General features: G+C 38.3%; 1 protein-coding gene across 5 annotated transcripts in view; it reads left to right on the forward strand.

Annotated features, from left to right (window-relative positions):
- Nucleotides 1-19,002, forward strand: part of RIMS1 (regulating synaptic membrane exocytosis 1) — a 469,742-nt gene that overhangs the window by 175,529 nt on the left and 275,211 nt on the right. For 4 of the 5 annotated variants that reach the window (XM_061206793.1, XM_061206788.1, XM_061206790.1 and 1 more), the window contains one exon: nucleotides 17,726-17,939. In XM_061206793.1, coding sequence (XP_061062776.1) covers nucleotides 17,726-17,939 — 214 coding nt within the window. The remainder of the gene's footprint in view (nucleotides 1-17,725; nucleotides 17,940-19,002) is intronic. The other variant, XM_061206789.1, reaches the window with a different exon arrangement.

Here is a 19,002-nt window from a genome sequence, read left to right on the forward strand (position 1 = left end):
TCCTTGGGTGTTGTTCAGCGTCAGAAAGCTGAATGCTCCTCACCTGTGATTCTGCAATAATTGTCATCAATGCTGAGAAAAGCTGTACAGCACGAAGTAGAAAATGCAACCCGAGAACCAGTTTTGAAAGAAAAAGAAACTACGTTATGGTCATGAAAATAAAACTCTGCCTTTGTATCATTTTTTTAAGATTTCACATATCAGCGATACCACATGGTATTTGTCTTTCACTGTCTGACTTACTTCACTTAGTATGATAATCTCTAGGTCCATCCATGTCGCTGCAAATGGCATTATTTCATTCTCTTTTATGGCTGAGTAATATTCCATTGTGTATATGTACCACATCTTCGTCCATTCACCTGTCAATGGACATTTAGGTTGCTTCCATGTCTTGGCTACTGTAAACAGTGCTGCAATGAACATTAGGGTGCATGTGTCTTTTTAGAATTAGAGTTTCCTCTGGATATATGCCCAGGAGTGGGATCCCTGGATTATATGGTAACTCTATTTTTAGAGTTATTTACAAAACACACTCCTATATATAAAATAGATAACCCAAAAAGACCTGCTGTATAGCACAGGGAACTGCTCTCAATATCTTTTAATAACCTATAAGGTAAAAGAATCTAAAAAAGAATATATATATATATACATATATATGTGTATATATGTAACTGAGTCACTTTGCTGGACACCTGAAACTAACACAACATTGTAAATCAACTATACTCCAATAAAAAATAAAATAAATAATTTTTTTAAAAAAGAAACAAAAAAACTCTGCCTCCCTACATGGACTCTGGAATATTTGAAGCCAGACGAAAGGGAAAAGCAGCATCTGAGCTCAGCAGCATCCGAGCTGGGGTCCAGACCTCCATGCCTCTAACCCAGATCATCCCGAGGCCTCATTACGAACAGAGGAGCCACCGGGACAATGTGAAAACCTACGTCCCGTCGTCTGGTGCCTCCAGGGTCTTCCCTTCACCCAGAGGAAATGCCAGCTGCTTACGTGACCCAGGAGATGGACGCAGCCTGCCCCAGCCCAGCTCCCCTCTGCTGCCCAGGGCTCTCCATCCACACCAGCTTGCTGGCTCTCCCTCCCCGTCAGGCCTGCTCCCTGCCATTCCTCCACCACGTTCGCCCTTTGGGACGTGTCCCCTAACCTCCTGCCTCCTCACTCGATGTCCATCCTCTCAGCCAAGCCTTCCCCAACTTCCCCAGCTATACTTTAAGAAGCAGGGAATCAACAGTAACCAACGTTACCTAGCATTCAGAGACCTCAGACGGTGGTAAAATATGAATTTCACTCTGCAGGGCTACAATATTTTAGGTTATGCCTCTGGGTTTACCCCGAAGAGGAGTACAGAGTAATACAATTTAAAGAGAAGGAAAAGGAGAGGATTCCTCTGTAGAATGACAAGGTGACTTTCTGGCCCACTCCACTGAATAGCTTCCAGGTCAGTTAAACTCTAAATATTTACTGATTTCCAGTTCTACAGGACTTGGTGTAGTGGTCACTGAGTGGGTCAGAGAGCATGGGACCCCGCTTTTAAGTTTTGGGTGCTCATCGGAGGAAATTAAATACTCAAGAGAAATAACCCAAAAAGGTATAAAATAAGGTTTTACTCATCATTGAAGTATAGCAAAGCATTCTCTGCAATATTGACCAGATGGTTGAGCTGAAGTTAGATGACGCTTAATTTGATGGATGATCGCAGTGACAAAAACTGCAAGATTTTCTGTCCACATTCTATTGAGTTAAATGCAGTTCGAATTTAAAGTACCTTGATACTATGCAAAGTTTTTCATAGGTGATGCAATATTATGAAGAGTAAAATGGACTGTTTCTAGCTTTGTGTGCACTGTGATTAAGGAAAGCTGATTATGACACATTTTTAGCCTCTAAATATAACATAAGATGGTAAGTTTTAAAATAGACTTGATTATTCCTAGGCAGTGGCTGGTGAGGGTAGAAGATGTCTGGAGTTGATTAAATAGCGGTCAGGGTTCTAGGACACAGGGGAAAGATACAGCGTCAATATACATTTGGATAAGTTAAAAATTATTCTGATATTCTCTGGAATTTTAGCTTCTACATTGCAAAACCATGTGAACGATCTACTTCATGATCTCCCTTTCATGGGTAAAAAAGAACTTAAGTTATTTACAACACCTGTTATATTATTTAGACGATCATTAAATCTTAAATGCATATTAACAATGTATTTTAATTAAAGGATGAAAACAGATGTCACCATTAGCAAATATAATGGGGAGGAAATTACATCTTGTCACTTGTCTTGAAATGCACTCCAGAATGGCTTAGAAAATACGGTACCTAATGATGGCTGACTAATTCGGAATACTGTGCAAGTAGAATCCGGGAAGCTTGTGTTGATATTTCCCTGCTTTTAAAAAATGGAAAAAAGGAAACCTTTTTGGAATAAATGTCTTTGTCCTCAGATATTGAATTTAAGCTCTAAAAGTAGGGTATTTGCTGGCTCTGCTTTTAAAAATCTGAACTCAACCTAGTTACTTTATTTTATTATTCTAAATCCTACTTACATATTGTAATCCATTAAAAAATAATGTTAGATGTCACAGAACAAAAACAGATGCTTTATCTGATTTGTGTTCACTATTTTCTCTGTACTTTATAAAAAGAGCCAGTATTTTATGGAGTACTTACTAGTGTCCATACCTCCATAAGTACTCTACATGTATTAGCTGTTTTAATCCTCACAACCTCGTAAGTAGGTAGGCATTATCAACCCCATTTCATAAGTAAGTAGGCATTATCAACCCCATTTCATAGATGAAAATGTGAGGTCTTAGACTGTTAAATAACTTGCCAGGCCACAGAGTTGATACAAGAAAGAGCCCAGGAAAGATTTGCACCCAGGAATCTGGCCCCAGGAAACCTGGGCTCTGTCTCTGCTGCTTTCTCAAATATTGACCCACACCCATGTTTGGGAAATTCAAAACCAGAGAAATATGTTGGTGTCCTCACTTCCTGGGGCAAGAAGCAGGCAATCCATTTCCCTTCCAGACCCAGAGGAGGGTTGGCATGGCTTCATCACACCCTTTCTAGGGATGAGACTGAATGTCTGACCAGACAAGACAGGAGAGTTACTGGTGGCCAAACAGAGACCTGGTAGCTGGGGTGGGTAACCTCTAACCTTGACCACTGGGAGGACTTGTTCACAGAGGCACTCATTAGGTGTCTGCAAATTAGAGCATGTTGCCTGTCTCACTTATTTCTGTGGCTCTTTTGTTTCTAGGGAACAAAGAAGCTTACAGAGCTTCGTGGAGCCATTAACATTTTAAAGGAATTATTCTGATTGCATATTACATGTATAAGGTAATATATGTCCAAGTTACATTGAAAGGTTCCCCTTAGCCACCATATCCCAGATCATATTTTATCATTCAAAAGAACAAGCAGCAAAACTTGGTTAACTCACTAATAAGAAGGATAAGTTCAGTGTGCATAATTTTATCAGACATCAAAAGCCAAAGGGAAAATGACTTTTGACATGTTAGGAGTTTTCTATGTATCATTCATCCATTCACCATTTCAGAGCGTTGAGGACGCCTGTGATCCAGATAATCTACATCTCTCAGTTCCAATAGCCTTAAAGATAATAGTCCTTTATAAAATATCAGATTTTAGGATCTCCTTTCTCTTTTTCTGTTTGTGTGAATTAGCAGTGAACATTTTTTAAAATGCTGAAAAAGATTGCAGACGAAATTATGTGCTTCCCCCAGTGGCTAAATGAGTAACCTGTTTGTCAAAGAATAAAAATGATTCCCTGTTGGGCACAGTTTTCAGGTTTAGGCCTCTGGTATATCTCAAGTGTTAGAAAGCAGCGATATTATCGCATCATTTGGAAGGAATAGTTCTACGCCCTAAGACACAAGCTTCTACACACGCAGGGACTCAACATTCAGGAGCCACAGGGAGGGTGTTTCTTGGGAGATGAAGTGGAACAAAGATTTTAACATGTGCAAGGGGGCGTCTGTGTCCTGAGATGCTCACTTGATGCTTACTCAGGAGTGGTCTCCTGTGGTAAAGTGAAAACGGAATTAAAAATAAATGCTTGACTGAAGTAACAAGCTGTAAAACACTCCCAGCTAATCATCAGCTCTGCTCTTATTTCTAAGTGTCATCTCTCTGTGCTTTCAGAACCCTGTGGGATGCTGATTGGGTGAACTACATCTTTAACAGTGCTAAATGGAGGACAGACAAACAAAACAAGACAAAACAAACAAGGAAGAAAAATATATGACAAAACCCTTGATGCATAATTTCTGTAAGGGTGCGTGGAATGAGGGTCCTCCACAAAAGAGCAGAAATTGCAACACGTTATACATTTCTCTTTTGTTCTTTTCCAGCTGCCTCTGAAAACACATTTTTTCTTCTAATAAGTTATACCTCCTGCTGATTGGTCTAGTTTGATTTTAACACATTCAATATTTTCAAGAAAAACAGTTTCAACAACTAAGAATTAAATGAATTGATAAAAATAAAAATCTTTAGTGCCATCTGCTGGACATTTGCAATAAGTAAAAAGTATACTCATTTTCAAGACTCAATATGGTCTTAAACTGAAAAATATTTTTTTCACCTGTAGTAACATTTTACATTACTCAGCAATATCTGGGGTAAATTTCTGAATTACTGAAATGTTTAGAATAGGTATAGTATTATATATATATATAAATGTATTATAGATTCATTTTATGTGTATATTATTACAACATTTCTTTGAGAGTAAAGTTTTTTACAGACTTTATTTTGTAGAGCAGTTTTAGGCTGACAGCAAAATCGAGGGGAAGGTGCAGAGATTTCCCGTGTACCTCCTGCCTCCACACATGCACAGAGACTCCTCCCCCATCATCAACATCCCGCATCCCTGCCAGGTGCATCTGTTATGAGTGATGCCCTACAATGACACATCAGTATCACCCAGAGCCCGCAGTTTACCTTAGGGTTCACCCTTGGTGTTGTTCATTCTATGAGTTTGACCAAATGTATAATGAGATGTATCCACCACTATAATATCGTGCAGAATAGTTTGACTGCCCTAAAAATCCTCTGTGCTCTACCTATTCATCCCTCTCTCCCCGCAGCCCCTACCATGATTATTTTTAAAACCTACAAATTCTAATATGTACATATCTGTGATTCATAGAATTGTAAGTTTTAAACAATGGTGGATATCACATTAAATTATATAACGTAGTAGTTACGTTAGTAACTATTTCAGCATATCTTCACACAGGCAGTCCTCCAAATTTTGCATTTATAATTAAAATCTAATTATGTGTTGAAGATTATTTTTAACAAGTGATATGAAGGATGAAGGATGTATAAAAAAAATGCTTCATTTTCTAATTTAACCTTAATGTAGGGATCTCTACTATATTATAGTCCTCAGATAATCTACACCAGGGTCACCTGGGTTGACAATTTAAAAGGCAGGTTCCTGGGATTTATCCCACACCTACTGACTCAGAAGCACCTGAGGTTAAGGTGCATTTTAATAAGCCCATTAGATAATTTTGATACCTACTATGTTTGAGAACACCAAGGAAACGTCCCTCACAAATCGATAACTTTCCATTCCTTCAGCCATATTCAAATAAGCATCTGAACATAGGAAGGTGTAGTGGAAAGTTGGAAAGACAGGACCTAATCATCACAAACCAGTTTTATGACCTTATGTAAGTAACTTAAAAGTATGGGCCTAGGTTTTCCCATTTATAAAATGAGATCCTTGTCCCCAGAGATCTTCAAAGTCCCTCCTGTGTCTCTATTTTCCTAAATTTCAATATTTCCATTTAAAACCAGGTTTTGGAATCTTTCCTTTATCTTTTCTCACTCTGAGAATGGGGTTCAAATGATTCCAAAGTTGTGAACCCCAAGTCCTAGCAAAGAAGCAAGGTGCTTGGTTCAAATCTGTACAGCCGGATTTCTTTCTTTAGAGGGGGGGCATGCCACGTGGCTGGGGGGATCTTAGTTCCCCGACCAGGGATAGAACCCAGGCCCTCTGCAATGAAAGCCTGGAGTCCTAACCACTGGACCGCCAGGGAATTCCCCACAACTGGATTTCTTAAATGTCAGGAACCATTCACAAGGGTTGAAAAAGAAAACAAAGGTGAAATGTAGGATAATTCAAACTTGTATCAAAAGAAAGCTAACATGGTCATATAGAGAATTAGCATATTGTAGTCCTACAGACCAGTGAAAAATTAACCTAAGTAAATTTAGATTAAGTTATTGATAAGTTAAAGATTTATAATACTTGGTAGGGGTTCAAGCTGCAAAAGGCAGTTCAAGGCTGGAAGGAAAATACACTGCTGTGAAAGTAATCTCTCTTGAATTATATGAATTTGCAGTTGTAATCATTTCCTTTTGAAGAAAGGAAATACATATGCCAAACACCTGTAAACAGCTTGTTACATTATATATGTTTAATATAATCTGAAAACTTTACAAAAATACATTTACACATTTTAACCAAGACTAGTTGTTCCTCTAAGTAACAAAAAAAAAGCTTAATTTAGTCAAGAATAATAGCAAATCATAAACCTTTCTTAATTTTGTGAATAGAGTCTAGAAGTTTACATTTTGTTAAAATAAACCAAGTTTTTATTTTCATGATTAAATTACATTACACTTTTTTTTCAGATTTCAGCATGATGTCTTTTTCTAATTGAAGTATAGTTGATTTACAGTACTATATTTATGTTTATTTATATGATATTTCAGGGAAACAGCATGGTGAGTCAATATTTTTACAGATTATACTCCATTTAAAGTTATTACCAAATAGTGGCTATATTTCCCTGTGCTTCACAATATATCCTTGTAGGTTATTAATTTTATACATAGTAGTTTGCATCTCTTAATCTCCTATTCCTATCTTGACCCTCCCCCATCCCTCTTCCCACTGGTAACCACTAGTTTGTTCTCTATATCTGTGAGTCTCTTTCTGTTTTGTTATATTCACTAATTTGTTTTATTTTTTTTTAATTCCACATATAAGTTAGATCATACAGTATTTGTCTTTGTCTGACTTATTTCATTAAGGATAATATTCCCTAGGTCCATCTTCCTTGTTGCAAATGACAGAATTTCGTTCTTTTTTTATGACTAATATTCCATTAGATAGATAGGTGATAAATAGATAGATAGATAGATAGCAAGATGTGATATATATCACTTCTTATTTATCCATTCATCTCTTGATGGACTTAGGTTGCTTCCATATCTTGGCTATTCTCAATAGTGCTGCTATGAACATTGGGGTGCATGTATCTTTTCAAATTAGTGGTGTTTTTGTATTTTTCAGATATGTATACTGAGGAATGGGATTGCTGGATCGCGTGGTAGCTTTATTTTTAGTTTTTTGAGAAACCTCCCTACTGTTTTCCACACTGGCTGCACCAATTTACATTCCTACCAACAGTGTACATTAGGCTTTGAAGAGAAAAAAATAATCTCTAATGTAAGGAGGATGATCTCCATGTACAAAAGAAAAGAACCATTTTCTGAACCATTTATCATTTATCTGAATCATTTATCTGAATCATTTATCTTTACGAAAAGAACCATTTATCAAAAAGCCTTAAATAAAGTAATAAATTAAGTGAAACTCATATCTTCTTATGTTGTTTTATATTGTTTTCTTTGTACCCCCAGGGACTCAAGCAGTGCCTGTTATACATTTGGAGCTCAATAAATGTTTGCTGAATCGCTGTTTGTAAGATTCTACTGTGTTTGGTAACTAGGGAGAAAATCTGATGCAATGGTAGGTCTAAGGTATGTGAGAAGGGTTTGTAGAGACGCTGATAGATAATTGGGAACAAGGAGAATCACCTTGGATCCCAGGATGAGGAATGGACTACCTTAGAAATGATATTTTAGCAGCTGATTGACATGATTCGTTCAGTTTATTAGACAGTATGAAAGATGAACCAGAGTGAGGGAACCCATTGGCCAGAGCCTAGTTAAAAAGCAGATGAAATAATGCAAGTTAAGAATAATGAAGGTCTTCATCACAGGTGGTAGATTGGGCTGTGCATCTCATCACCACAGAAGGAAGGTTTTTGTGTGTTTGTTTGATTGTATGTGTGTCTTGTATCTGAGTCTGAGGTTTACCTTGATTTGTGGTCTTGCAATTTGTTTACTAGATGAAAAGGACCGGACGGACACAAATACATATATGTGTATGTGAGTTTCTTAGGGGACAGCATCTATCAAAAGAAATTTCCTGATGGAGGCTAAATGCTTCCCATAGCGGGCATTAGGGGTGCTCAGTGTTTGGGGGGAGAGGGAGAGGGAGAGAATGAATGAAGGTGAATGAGAATTCCTAGACTCAGCTATTGCTCACTTCAGGTGCAGTGGAAGGAATTAAGAAATTTGACCTAAATCAGAGGATTGTCAATAAAGTGGAAGACTGACCCTCACAACCTCTGTTCCAGACTCCTTCCAGAAAGAAGCCAGAAACCTAACAACTAAATTCCATGGATTCTCTTGCAGCTGGAATCCTTGATGTGATTTAGGATCCCCTAGTCCGATGTATGGGCCTGAGACTTGAACTGAACCTGAGTTAATGGAGGGCCGGGCGGCACCTGGGCATCGATCTTGCTGGTCTCTTTAGCGGCTCAGTGTGACTATGGTGGTGGAGTCCAGACAAGAGCATCTCAGCCGAGGAAGTGGGGCTCCAGCCATTTGGACACTGGCTTTCTGATTCTACAGCAGTGGTCCCCAACCTTTTTGGCACCAGGGACTGGTTTCATGGAAGACAGTTTTTCCACGGACGGAGGTGGGGGATGGCTCAGGCGGTAATGCGAGCGATGGAGAGCGGCAGATGAAACATCACTTGCTCGCCCACCGCTCACCTCCTGCTGTGCGGCCCGGGACCCCTGTTCTTACAGCTTCCTGGCTGAGGAACTTTCAGTAGCTGGTTTTATGCTTTTGTTTTGGGGATCATTCCTGAAGATCAGACCCAGAACCCACTTCTATCCCCCTTCCAACAGTTTTGTAGCACCAAATTCTATTACTTAACCTTTTTGCTTAAAAGACTGTGATGTTTTTTTATTTTCAACTCAATTCTGACACAAGGGACCATTATTTCCAAGCATCATTTTTTTAAAAAATTAGTCACCACTGGAGTGCACTGGAATTTTACTGCCCCTCTGTTACAGAGTAGAATCAAAGAGACAGTTTCACGAAAAAGGGGACAATTGTGTTTTGGGACCAAGAAACCATTTTTTAACTGCACCTGTGTTTTGACTTCATGGTCAGTTATGTATAATTGTCAGGCTGTCATTCACTAGAACATACACAGTGGATGCTTGTTTGCTGATACACAAAGACCCTAAAAGGTGATTTGGTTTCAACTACATTTCTGAGATATTTGGGAGCATTCATAATTACTTTATTATTATCTTAGCCTGCTTTCCCATTTCTTTGCTTAAGTACTTATATTAATACCACCATGAGCCAGATTTTTATTATTTCAGAGAATAGTTCAAGTTCCAACTCATCTAGGAAAATCTTTTTGACCAGCTAAGCCAAATAAATCTCCCTGATCCTTTCACCCAGAATTATTATTTTCTAAAGAACAATTTCTTTCCGTTCTTTATATATGTTGCCGTAAACTGCTAATTTATGTTTACATATAACTTACCTTCTAAGCACAGTGTACATACCTTGGAGTCAAGAAGTGTGCTTTAGAGTTGAGGTTAGTGTGAGTTTTTCAACAATAGAGTTTGATGTCAAAAATTTCTAAAACAAGCCTCCAGGGTATCAGGCTAGCCAATGTTTAATTTCGGTCACTGTCAGGGCTCCCTCCTGTACATCCCCCAGGTCTTTGGAGGCACTTAAGCGATCCAGCCTTCTCAGAAGAACTCTCCTGGCTTTAACCTCCCCATCACTATTGGCATGGGCCCTTGATCGTGCCTTGTTGTATGTGCTCTGTGCCAAGGTTGGGAAAGGAAATATAGACCGTGCTTGCTTTTCTCAGTACCCTTATATGTACGTCCCAAAGCAGTTCTCCATCTCAGGTGCTACATGCAAACTGCTCTGGTCTCTGCCCCTCCCTTCCTCTTGGGGAAAGCCCTCACCTTCCTTCAGGACCTGTAACTTTGGCTTTTGAAACTTCAAAGCACTGGTTCCCATCCCCTCCTACTGCAGAAAAATGTAGCCTAGACTTCACCAAGGAAAGCCGGGAAGAAAGGTGGGATTTTGGTCCTCTAGCTTCTGACTACTTTGGGGATGGAGGAAGGAGAAACACAAAACAGAAGTAAATGAGGCGCCGTGTCAATTACGAGATTTCTCTTCATCCCCCATCACCAGTCACTCGGCATCTGTCTGTGTGCCCTATTTATAGTAAGTGATCAACAAATATGCATTAACTGGTAAGGATGTTATTAATAACTTCCCACTTAAATGATTTATTTTGCATTATAGGATGAGATATATATATATATATATATATTTTTTTTTTTTTTTTTTTTTTTTGAAAAATTTTTTTGGCCACACCAAGTGGCTTGCAGGATCTTTGTTCCCTGACCAGGGATTGAACCAGCACCTTCGGCAGTGAGAGTGCAGAGTCCTAACCACTGGACCACCAGGGAATTCCCAGGATGATATTTATATTTTAGATGTATAGAGAATGATATTTAGTTTTATAGGCATTCATCTTTATTTCCTTCAAATATGTGCCATTAACCACCCAAACAACTTGTTTACAACTGGAATCTTGGAGTTTCTTGAATTGAGTACACAGATATTAAAATAATACAATGATTTTTACATAGTGAAACAATGGGAAAAATCGCATCCATGGAGAAAACCAAGGTTTCTATATCAATGCTTTTCTTCTGATAGCATTGCATATTTTGGAATGCTCTCCATTTTCTTTGTAGAAAATTTAAATCAGAGATTTGTGATCATATATTTTGTCAACCTTGCTAATCAATAAGAATATCTTGTTAATTCTAAAATTGAAATGTACAGATAAATTTCACAAAAAGATTCTACATTTGCAGTCCTGCATTTACTGTAATACCATATAGTCAAATATGAATTTCCATGCATTATTCATAATAGAACACTGTCACATGTTTGATATGGATTAAAGCATTAAAACATCAGGTACAAAAAATAAATATACTATTTATGGTTTCAGTACCAGTATCCTGATTCCAAAAGCAAATTTTATTATGAGGACAACATCTTGACAGTGAGTGATATCAGAGTGATGTGAGGGGAATACAGATTGAGAAAAGGGCATGAAGGTTGGTTTTTTAAGAGATAGTTTAGTAGAGCACTGCACAGGGTTATGGAATAAGTAGATTTTGAAGAAGTGGGAGTCATGAAGGCTGCTCCTCCCTCCCTCCCTGCCTTCCCTCCTGCTTTTCTTTCACAATTTCTGCTGGTAAAAAGGAGGAGTACACTGGGAAATAAGTCAGAGAGGTTGATGGGGACTTGGGTTGGGCTTTTTCTTTCATTGCAGAATAAGGGAGTCCTGTCTATAGGTAGAGGAAGAAGCCCAGGAAGAAAGAGGTGTGAGGATGTAACATGAGTTCTGTGCCAAGAAAGAGCACAGTCTTGCTTCTTTCATTCTGCTCCCTGTGGTGATATCCAAACCAGTCATATGAACATGGCCCATTGCTGGAACCAAGAAAGAATTTTAAATGCACACAAGAAGAGGGTACAGATGCGTCCAGGCCACCAAGACGTGGCATCCTGGAGGGTGTGAGTCCTGGCCAGGTCTGGAGTGATGCCTGTGGGGGGGAGGCACTTGGGTACATCCTTCTGGGAGGAGAGCTCTGTCCCCTGGTGGCTCTCGTCCTTAGGAACTACTCTGTGGGCTGGATTTTTCCCCACTTTTGGTGAGACTGGAAGAGAACGCCCCTCTAAGGCATCCCATGGAGAAAGCGAGAACCGGAGACCTCACTCTCAGACCCCAATCAAGAAGCCTCATCTCACCAACCCTCTTGCTGTGGCCTCTGGGGAAAGAGTCATTGCTTCCCGTGCACCTAGCATGGCCTGGGAGACCCCACGGTCTAAGTTGTACCAGCACTTAGCGGACCATCACTGGGTTCCCACGTCACCAAAATAGCTTTTTGAGTCTTTCAGAAGGGCACAGTTGCTTGAAGTCAATTTTGGGAATAAATACCATAGAGGAGCTGAGAAATGAGGGGAAGTAGAATTGAGCGGGACTATAGCATCTGTAGAAGCATCATGACTGAGCTCATCGGCAGACCTTTTGCTTTTCCATAGTCAGCTTTGTTCACATACCATCAATTAGCCACGATCGAAAATGGACATTTCCTCCCCGTGAGCGCTTTCCTGAGTCCAGAAACACTTTCATTTGCAAGTTGAATCTGCGTTTATTCTCATGCTTTGTGTGAGCTCAATATAAGATCTGAAGTATGTGAAATTATTTATGTATTTATTTTTAATTTTTTTATTTTTATACAATTTTTAAAGGTTACACTCCATTTACAGTTTTTACTAAATATTGGCTATATTCCCCGTGTTGTACAGTACATCCTTGCAGCCCATCTTACACCCAAGAGTTTGTACTTCCTACTCCCCCTCCCCTGTATTTCCCCTCCCCCCTCCCCACTGGTAACCACTAGTTTGTTCTCTGTATCTGTGAGCCTGCTTCTTTTATGTTATACTCACTAGTTTGTAGTATTTCTTAGATTCCACATACAAGTGATATCATACAGTATTTGTCTTTATCTGTCCGACTTATTTTATTTTATTTTATTGGCCACACCACGCAGCTTGCAGGATCTTAGTTCCCTGACCAGGGATTAAACCCAGGCCCTGGCAGTGAAAGGGCCGAGTCCTAACCACTGGACCACCAGGGAATTCCCTGTCTGATTTATTTCACTTAGCATAATGTCCTCCAAGTCCATCCATGTTGCTGCAAATGGCAAAATTTCTTTCTTTTTTATGGCTGAGTAATATTCCATTGTATATATGCCACATATTCTTTATCCATTCATCTGTTGGACACGTAGCTTGCTTCCATGTCTTGGCAACTGTAAATAATGCTGCTGTGAACATTGAGGTGCATGTATCTTTTCAAATTAGTGGTTTTTTGTTTTTTTCAGATATATACCCAGAAGTGGCATTGCCAGATCATATGGTGGCTCTATTTTTTAGTTTTTTGAGAAACCTCCACACTGTTTTCCACAGTGGCTGCACCAATTTACATTCCCACCAAAAGTGTACAAGGGTTCCCTTTTCTCCACACCCTCTCCAGCATTTGTTATTTGTGTTCTTTTTGATGATGGCCATTCTGACAGGTGTGAGGTGATATCTCATCATGGTTTTGATTTGCATTTCCCTGATTATTAGTGATGTTGAGAACCTTTTCATGTAGCTGTTGGCCACCTGTATGTCTTCTTTGGAAAAATGTCTATTCAGTTCTTCTGCCCATTGTTTAATTGGGTTGTTCTGGTTGTTGAGTTGTATTAGCTGTTTAGATATGTTGGATATTAACCCCTTATCAGTCATATCATTTGAAAATATTTTCTCCCATTCAGTAGGTTGTCTTTGCATTTTGTCGATGGTTTCCTTTGCTTTGCAAAAGATTTTAAGTATAATTAGGTCCCATTTGTTTATTTTTGCTTTTATTTCCTTTACTTTAGGAGATGGATCCAAAAAAATAATGCTTTGATTTATGTCAAAGAGTGTTCTGCCTATGTTTTCCTCTAGGTGTTTTATAGTATCTGGTCTTACATTTAGGTCTCTAAACCATTTTAAGTTTATTTTTTTTATATGGTGTTAGAGAATGTCCTAATTTCATTCTTTTACTAAAGTATGCAAATTTAAAAGGATATATTCAGGTAGAAAATAAAGCAAAGCCCCAAACAAAATTAGTTTCAATAAAATGGGAATAATAATACTGTCTACTTCATAAAGTCATTATGTGGTTAAACATATGCGTTTCTTCTTAAAATTAGGTTCCATAAGTGGTCAACTCTTCTGTAGATTTTAATGCTGTCAAATACACTCACTTTTTCAATTCTTTAATAGCAGTCATTTGTTAGCCAGTGATACCTAATGAGATAGAACTAAACTTTTCCTTCTTTATAATATAAAATATTTCATACATACAGGAGTATTATGTAACATATATGTAAAGCATAAAGAAAAAGAACAAAACATACATCATGCATTCACCATGCAGCTTAAGAAATAAAACATTTCTATTACTTTTGAGGCCCACAGCTGGAAAAATTTCATATCTCCATGAAAAAATATTTATTTGTTGAGTACATTTATTGTTCAGTATGTTTACTGCACTCAACAAGTTAAAACAAGTTTAGTTTACTGGACAGATGTATACATATGGAAACTTGTTCATTGTGTTGTTCAAATCTCCCTATCATTATTTATTTTTGATCTGTCTGATCTGTCAGCCACACAGAGAGAGGTGTGTAAAAATATCCTACTCTGACGGTAGATTTCTCTGTCCTAATAGTTTTATCAATTTTTTGGCTTTATATGTTATGTGCAATCAAGTTTAGAATTGTCACATACAACATGAAATGAACACTTTTTTAATAGTAACACCCTCTTTATCTCAAGTAATGCTTTTTGCCTTACATATTACACCAGTTTTGTTTTGCTGTTGTTGCTGTTTTGTTATTGTTACTCTTGCCCTGGTATATATTTTTTCCATCATTTTATTTAAAACATTCTGTGCTTTTATAGTTTGGGTATTTCTCTTCTAAACCTCATTTAGCTGAATTTTTTAAGTCTAACATGATGAACTTTGTCTTTTCATAATGCTGTAGTCCATTACACTTACTGTGACTCCTGATATGTTGGATTGTTTCTGCCATCACATGCTCTATTTCTAATTGTCTGTGTTTGTTTTTTTCAATTCTTATCTTCTTTGGATTGACTTTTTTCTCATTCCATGTTTTTCTATCTCCCGATTTGGATGTTATACACTGTACTTCAATTATTTTTGGTGGCTGCCTAACTGGAATTTTTATTTTCAGTCACATGTACAAAAGTTAAAACTGAAGTTCTTGCTCACAGAGCCTCCGTCCACGTCCCCAGGGCAGCCGTCGGCTTCAGAGCTATGTCTTCTCGCAATTACTGCTCCCGTTTCATATATCTCCTTTGAGGAACTCCATACTCTCTCCTCAGCTCAAACATGAATTAAAAGTTATCCTTTTAAATATTTTATCCAGCATTTCTAGCATTTTTGGCAGTAAGATTTCCCAGGGTATTTAGTCTTCAGTATAAACGCATTTGTTTTTGTTTTTTCTCAAGATGAACTAAAAAATATATTTATATATATATGACTTTTCCATTCAGCAAAGACGTATCAGCTACTATTAAGGGGATGTATGTTTTTATTAGCTGGCTAAACTGTGCATTTCTAACACTATTTACTGTTTGGTAGAAGAGAAGTGTCATGTACAGAAACAGTAATAATATATGGTAGAAATAATATTAAGTAGCCTGTGAGGGACCAGAGGAAATGCTATGAGATTGCATTAGAGAAAGGTTTCATCTCAGTGCTCAGTGCCCTGCACAAATATATTGTATGAAGGTTTCCTGAAACAGATGCCTTTTGGTTGGACCCTATAGGATGGATAAAAGTCCTTTATGTTTGAATTTTTAAAAGTCAGAAAGACTTTGATTTTCAAGCTGTTATGCCTTAGTATAAATCATATACTAAATCAGGAGTTGACAACCAGGTGCACGGGCTAAATCTGGCCTACCATCTTTTTTTGTAAATAAAGTTTTATTGGAACACAGCCATGCTTACACTTTACATATTGTCTATGCTACTTTCCTGCTACAGCAGTACAGCTGAGTAGTTGCCAACCGATATTGCCTGGCCCACAAAGTCTGAAATGTTTACAAACTGGCCTTTTACCATAAAGTTTGCCAGCACCCAAACTAAAACATGTTCTGTATCATTATACGTTTATAGGGAAGCTTTTTCTTTAGCCTAGCTTTCTCCTTCTCATTTATATATATCTATATATATATGTATATAATTTAAATATGTTTGACTTGGTGGTTCTCACAATAAATATTTATTCATGCACTCCCTGTCTGCTCAGCGTTTTGGAATGGGTCAAACAGCTCTTCAATAAATTGATCAGATATTCTTGCATGCATTAAATAAAATATCACAATATCCTCTCTGAACTGAAATTAGCTGGCCTTTAAACTGGGAAGGGTTTCAGATTCTAAACTACTTTATGTGCTAGTGCAACTATGTTTGCTTTAATTATGAGAATTAAAATAGAAAAAAGTGTCAGTTGGCAAAGCAGGAAAGGGATTTCAAAATTTTTTAAGTAATCATTAAAGTTCTGCTCAAAAGCTGTTGATGTTAAAAGGAAAATATAATGAAATCCCAGTACTTCAAACACTGCAGTGCTTGGACTTCACTTATTGGATGCAGTTTCCAGGGAGTCCCAGTTCCCCACAGTTATCATAGATGTGGAGTGTCACGCTAACTGCCTTAACTGACAATAGCACGTGTGTTCTCTGATCCTGCGGAAACTCACATCCAGCAAACAAGCTTAGATACACAGATACATCTGCTCAGACATTTCCCACGAGTTTCTCTTTTGGTGTAAGAGCCAATGACTCTTAGGCCTGGGACAATTTTCTTAGTTCTCATCAACAAAACGAAGGCTTCCTTTCTCTGGAGAATCACCGGCTGTCACGGTGCTCTGTACAGAACATGGAACCGTTTCTGTTTGTAGCAGTTTGAGAGAGAGGGGTTTGGACTGATGGGGAGCGGAGGAAACCTCCATCATATTAAGTGTGAATGTTCTTGGGGAAATGCTTTGCCTCAACAAATGTAGTTGCCCGAAGTCCAGCAGTTATCAATAAAGAGTAATAGCAACTCTCATACTTATGACCTGGGAGAGATCAAGCAAAACTGGGGCATGTAAAAATCTGAATATTTGCAAGGTATGGTTTAGAACTTGTAATGTGATGCGACAGATCTAAGCTAGCTCAACTGTAACATATATATATACACACACATATAGGTATATACATATAAACAGTCCAGTCGGTGTGCTGTGTGGAATACTTGATGCCACACAAATGTCTCCAGGAATGGAAGTGAAGGAAGATACTTCGTGGAAGACAGCTTGCCTAGCAATGTAGTTTAAAATAGTCATTTCCCAAGTATGCATCATGCTTCAACCATGGGTCTTGGGACCAATTTACTGTGACAAACTTTTTAAAAACAGTAATCTGTATTAAACTTCAAACAGAATAAGACAGAAAATACCAGAGCACATTCTATAGAGTTAGGCTAAGAATCTTGTATAACGGTTGCCTTATCTACACATGACTGTGGTTGTAAGATGTTGAGTACCAGTCAAAAATACTTTGAAAGTCACCTGTCAAAGAAGCAGAGGTACGGAGTGGATACAGGAATTCCACTGTTGGGAAATTACATGGAATGATTATATAGAGTCTATTTATATACGGTTCAGTGCTCATAAGCACTATTGCAACTCATCGAAGACAGGCTAATACATTTCTTACCTCTGGTGGTAAGGTTAGGGGGGAAATTGGCTTCGTATGTTTCGCTTCAGTTCAAAAGCTAGACGTCTCTTCTGCTATGAAAAAAGTGTTTTTGCTCCCGTTTCCAGCATTCCCTTAGTTGCTCCCATTTTCTCTTCCGCCCAGGAGATTGCATCAGCAATTCGAAAGCTATAAGGAACAAGTGAGAAGGATAGGGGAAGAAGCACGGCGTTACCAGGGTGAGCACAAGGACGATGCTCCGACCTGCGGGATCTGCCACAAGACCAAGTTCGCCGATGGCTGCGGCCACCTGTGCTGCTACTGTAACAGCAAGTTCTGCGCGCGCTGCGGGGGCCGCGTGTCCCTGCGGTCCAACAAGGTGAGTAGAGCCGCCCACGGTGCGCACAGGTGGACGTGCCCCGCCTCCCCCGTGACAAGAGCAGGGGACACGCGATGCAGATAATTCATAAAAGATGCTTTCTGTATGTGTGTATCTCGATCAGTGATTCCCATTCAACGCCAACAGATTACCTATGGGAGTTAAGTTTATCTTCTGAAGAAAGTAGTTAATGTAGATTTGGTATCGTGAATTATGAAACCCTTGAAGCGTGTTACCAGCAATTCTTCTTGTACAAAAAAAGCAGAACAAAACAACCTACCTCGAGTTTCCGCAACAGATGTTTCAGATTGAACGAAGGTAAAATCAAGGTAGATTGTGTGGCATTAAATTTAACCCAATGCAATCGTGTATAAAGCAATAATTAGCCTCTGGGAGAGTAACTTCGAATTTGCTATCATGTTAAAAAAAGAAAGGAGTGCTAAGTCTTATGAAAATTATTTGGATATTTAAAGATTGTGTCAAATTTTTAATTTCGGGGGGGGGAGGGTGGTGGTTTACACTTATATCTTCCTAATTTGGAAAATCACAGTTAAAGTGAAAGTGAACCTACCCATCAACATTGTATTCTTTGGTAGTGTATTTGAGTTGTAAGTAGGGTATTATTCTAAAATCTCTTCCAGGGGAATTAAGACATTTAGTAAAATAGATGCATTATTAAACTTAAGATGAGCCTACTATTTTCTTTGTAGCCTTAACTTCTCTGAACAACAGCTTCTTTATCTATGAAACTGTATGGTAATAATTAATGCATATGGTTGTTATGAGAATTAAAACAATTCAAATCTATGCATCTTTAATTTTTCTTTATGTTCTGTTCTTATGGCCACATAAGTTTTCTTTTTTCCTCCTAAAAGTTATGTGTTTTAGTTAATCCTTGTATGCTACCTTAAAGCCTTTCTAGAACAAGCTTGGATTGAGATCGTGTCTGGTGCATAAAAAGTGCACAGGACCTATTTGTTAAATTTCCCTTCTTTAGTTCTTGAACACACTATTTTGGAATGAATTCTTGCAAATGAGACCTGTGATGGTATTCAAAATATTT

Source organism: Eubalaena glacialis, chromosome 12 (assembly GCF_028564815.1).
Source record: "Eubalaena glacialis isolate mEubGla1 chromosome 12, mEubGla1.1.hap2.+ XY, whole genome shotgun sequence".
NCBI classification, from domain to species: Eukaryota; Metazoa; Chordata; class Mammalia; order Artiodactyla; family Balaenidae; genus Eubalaena; species Eubalaena glacialis.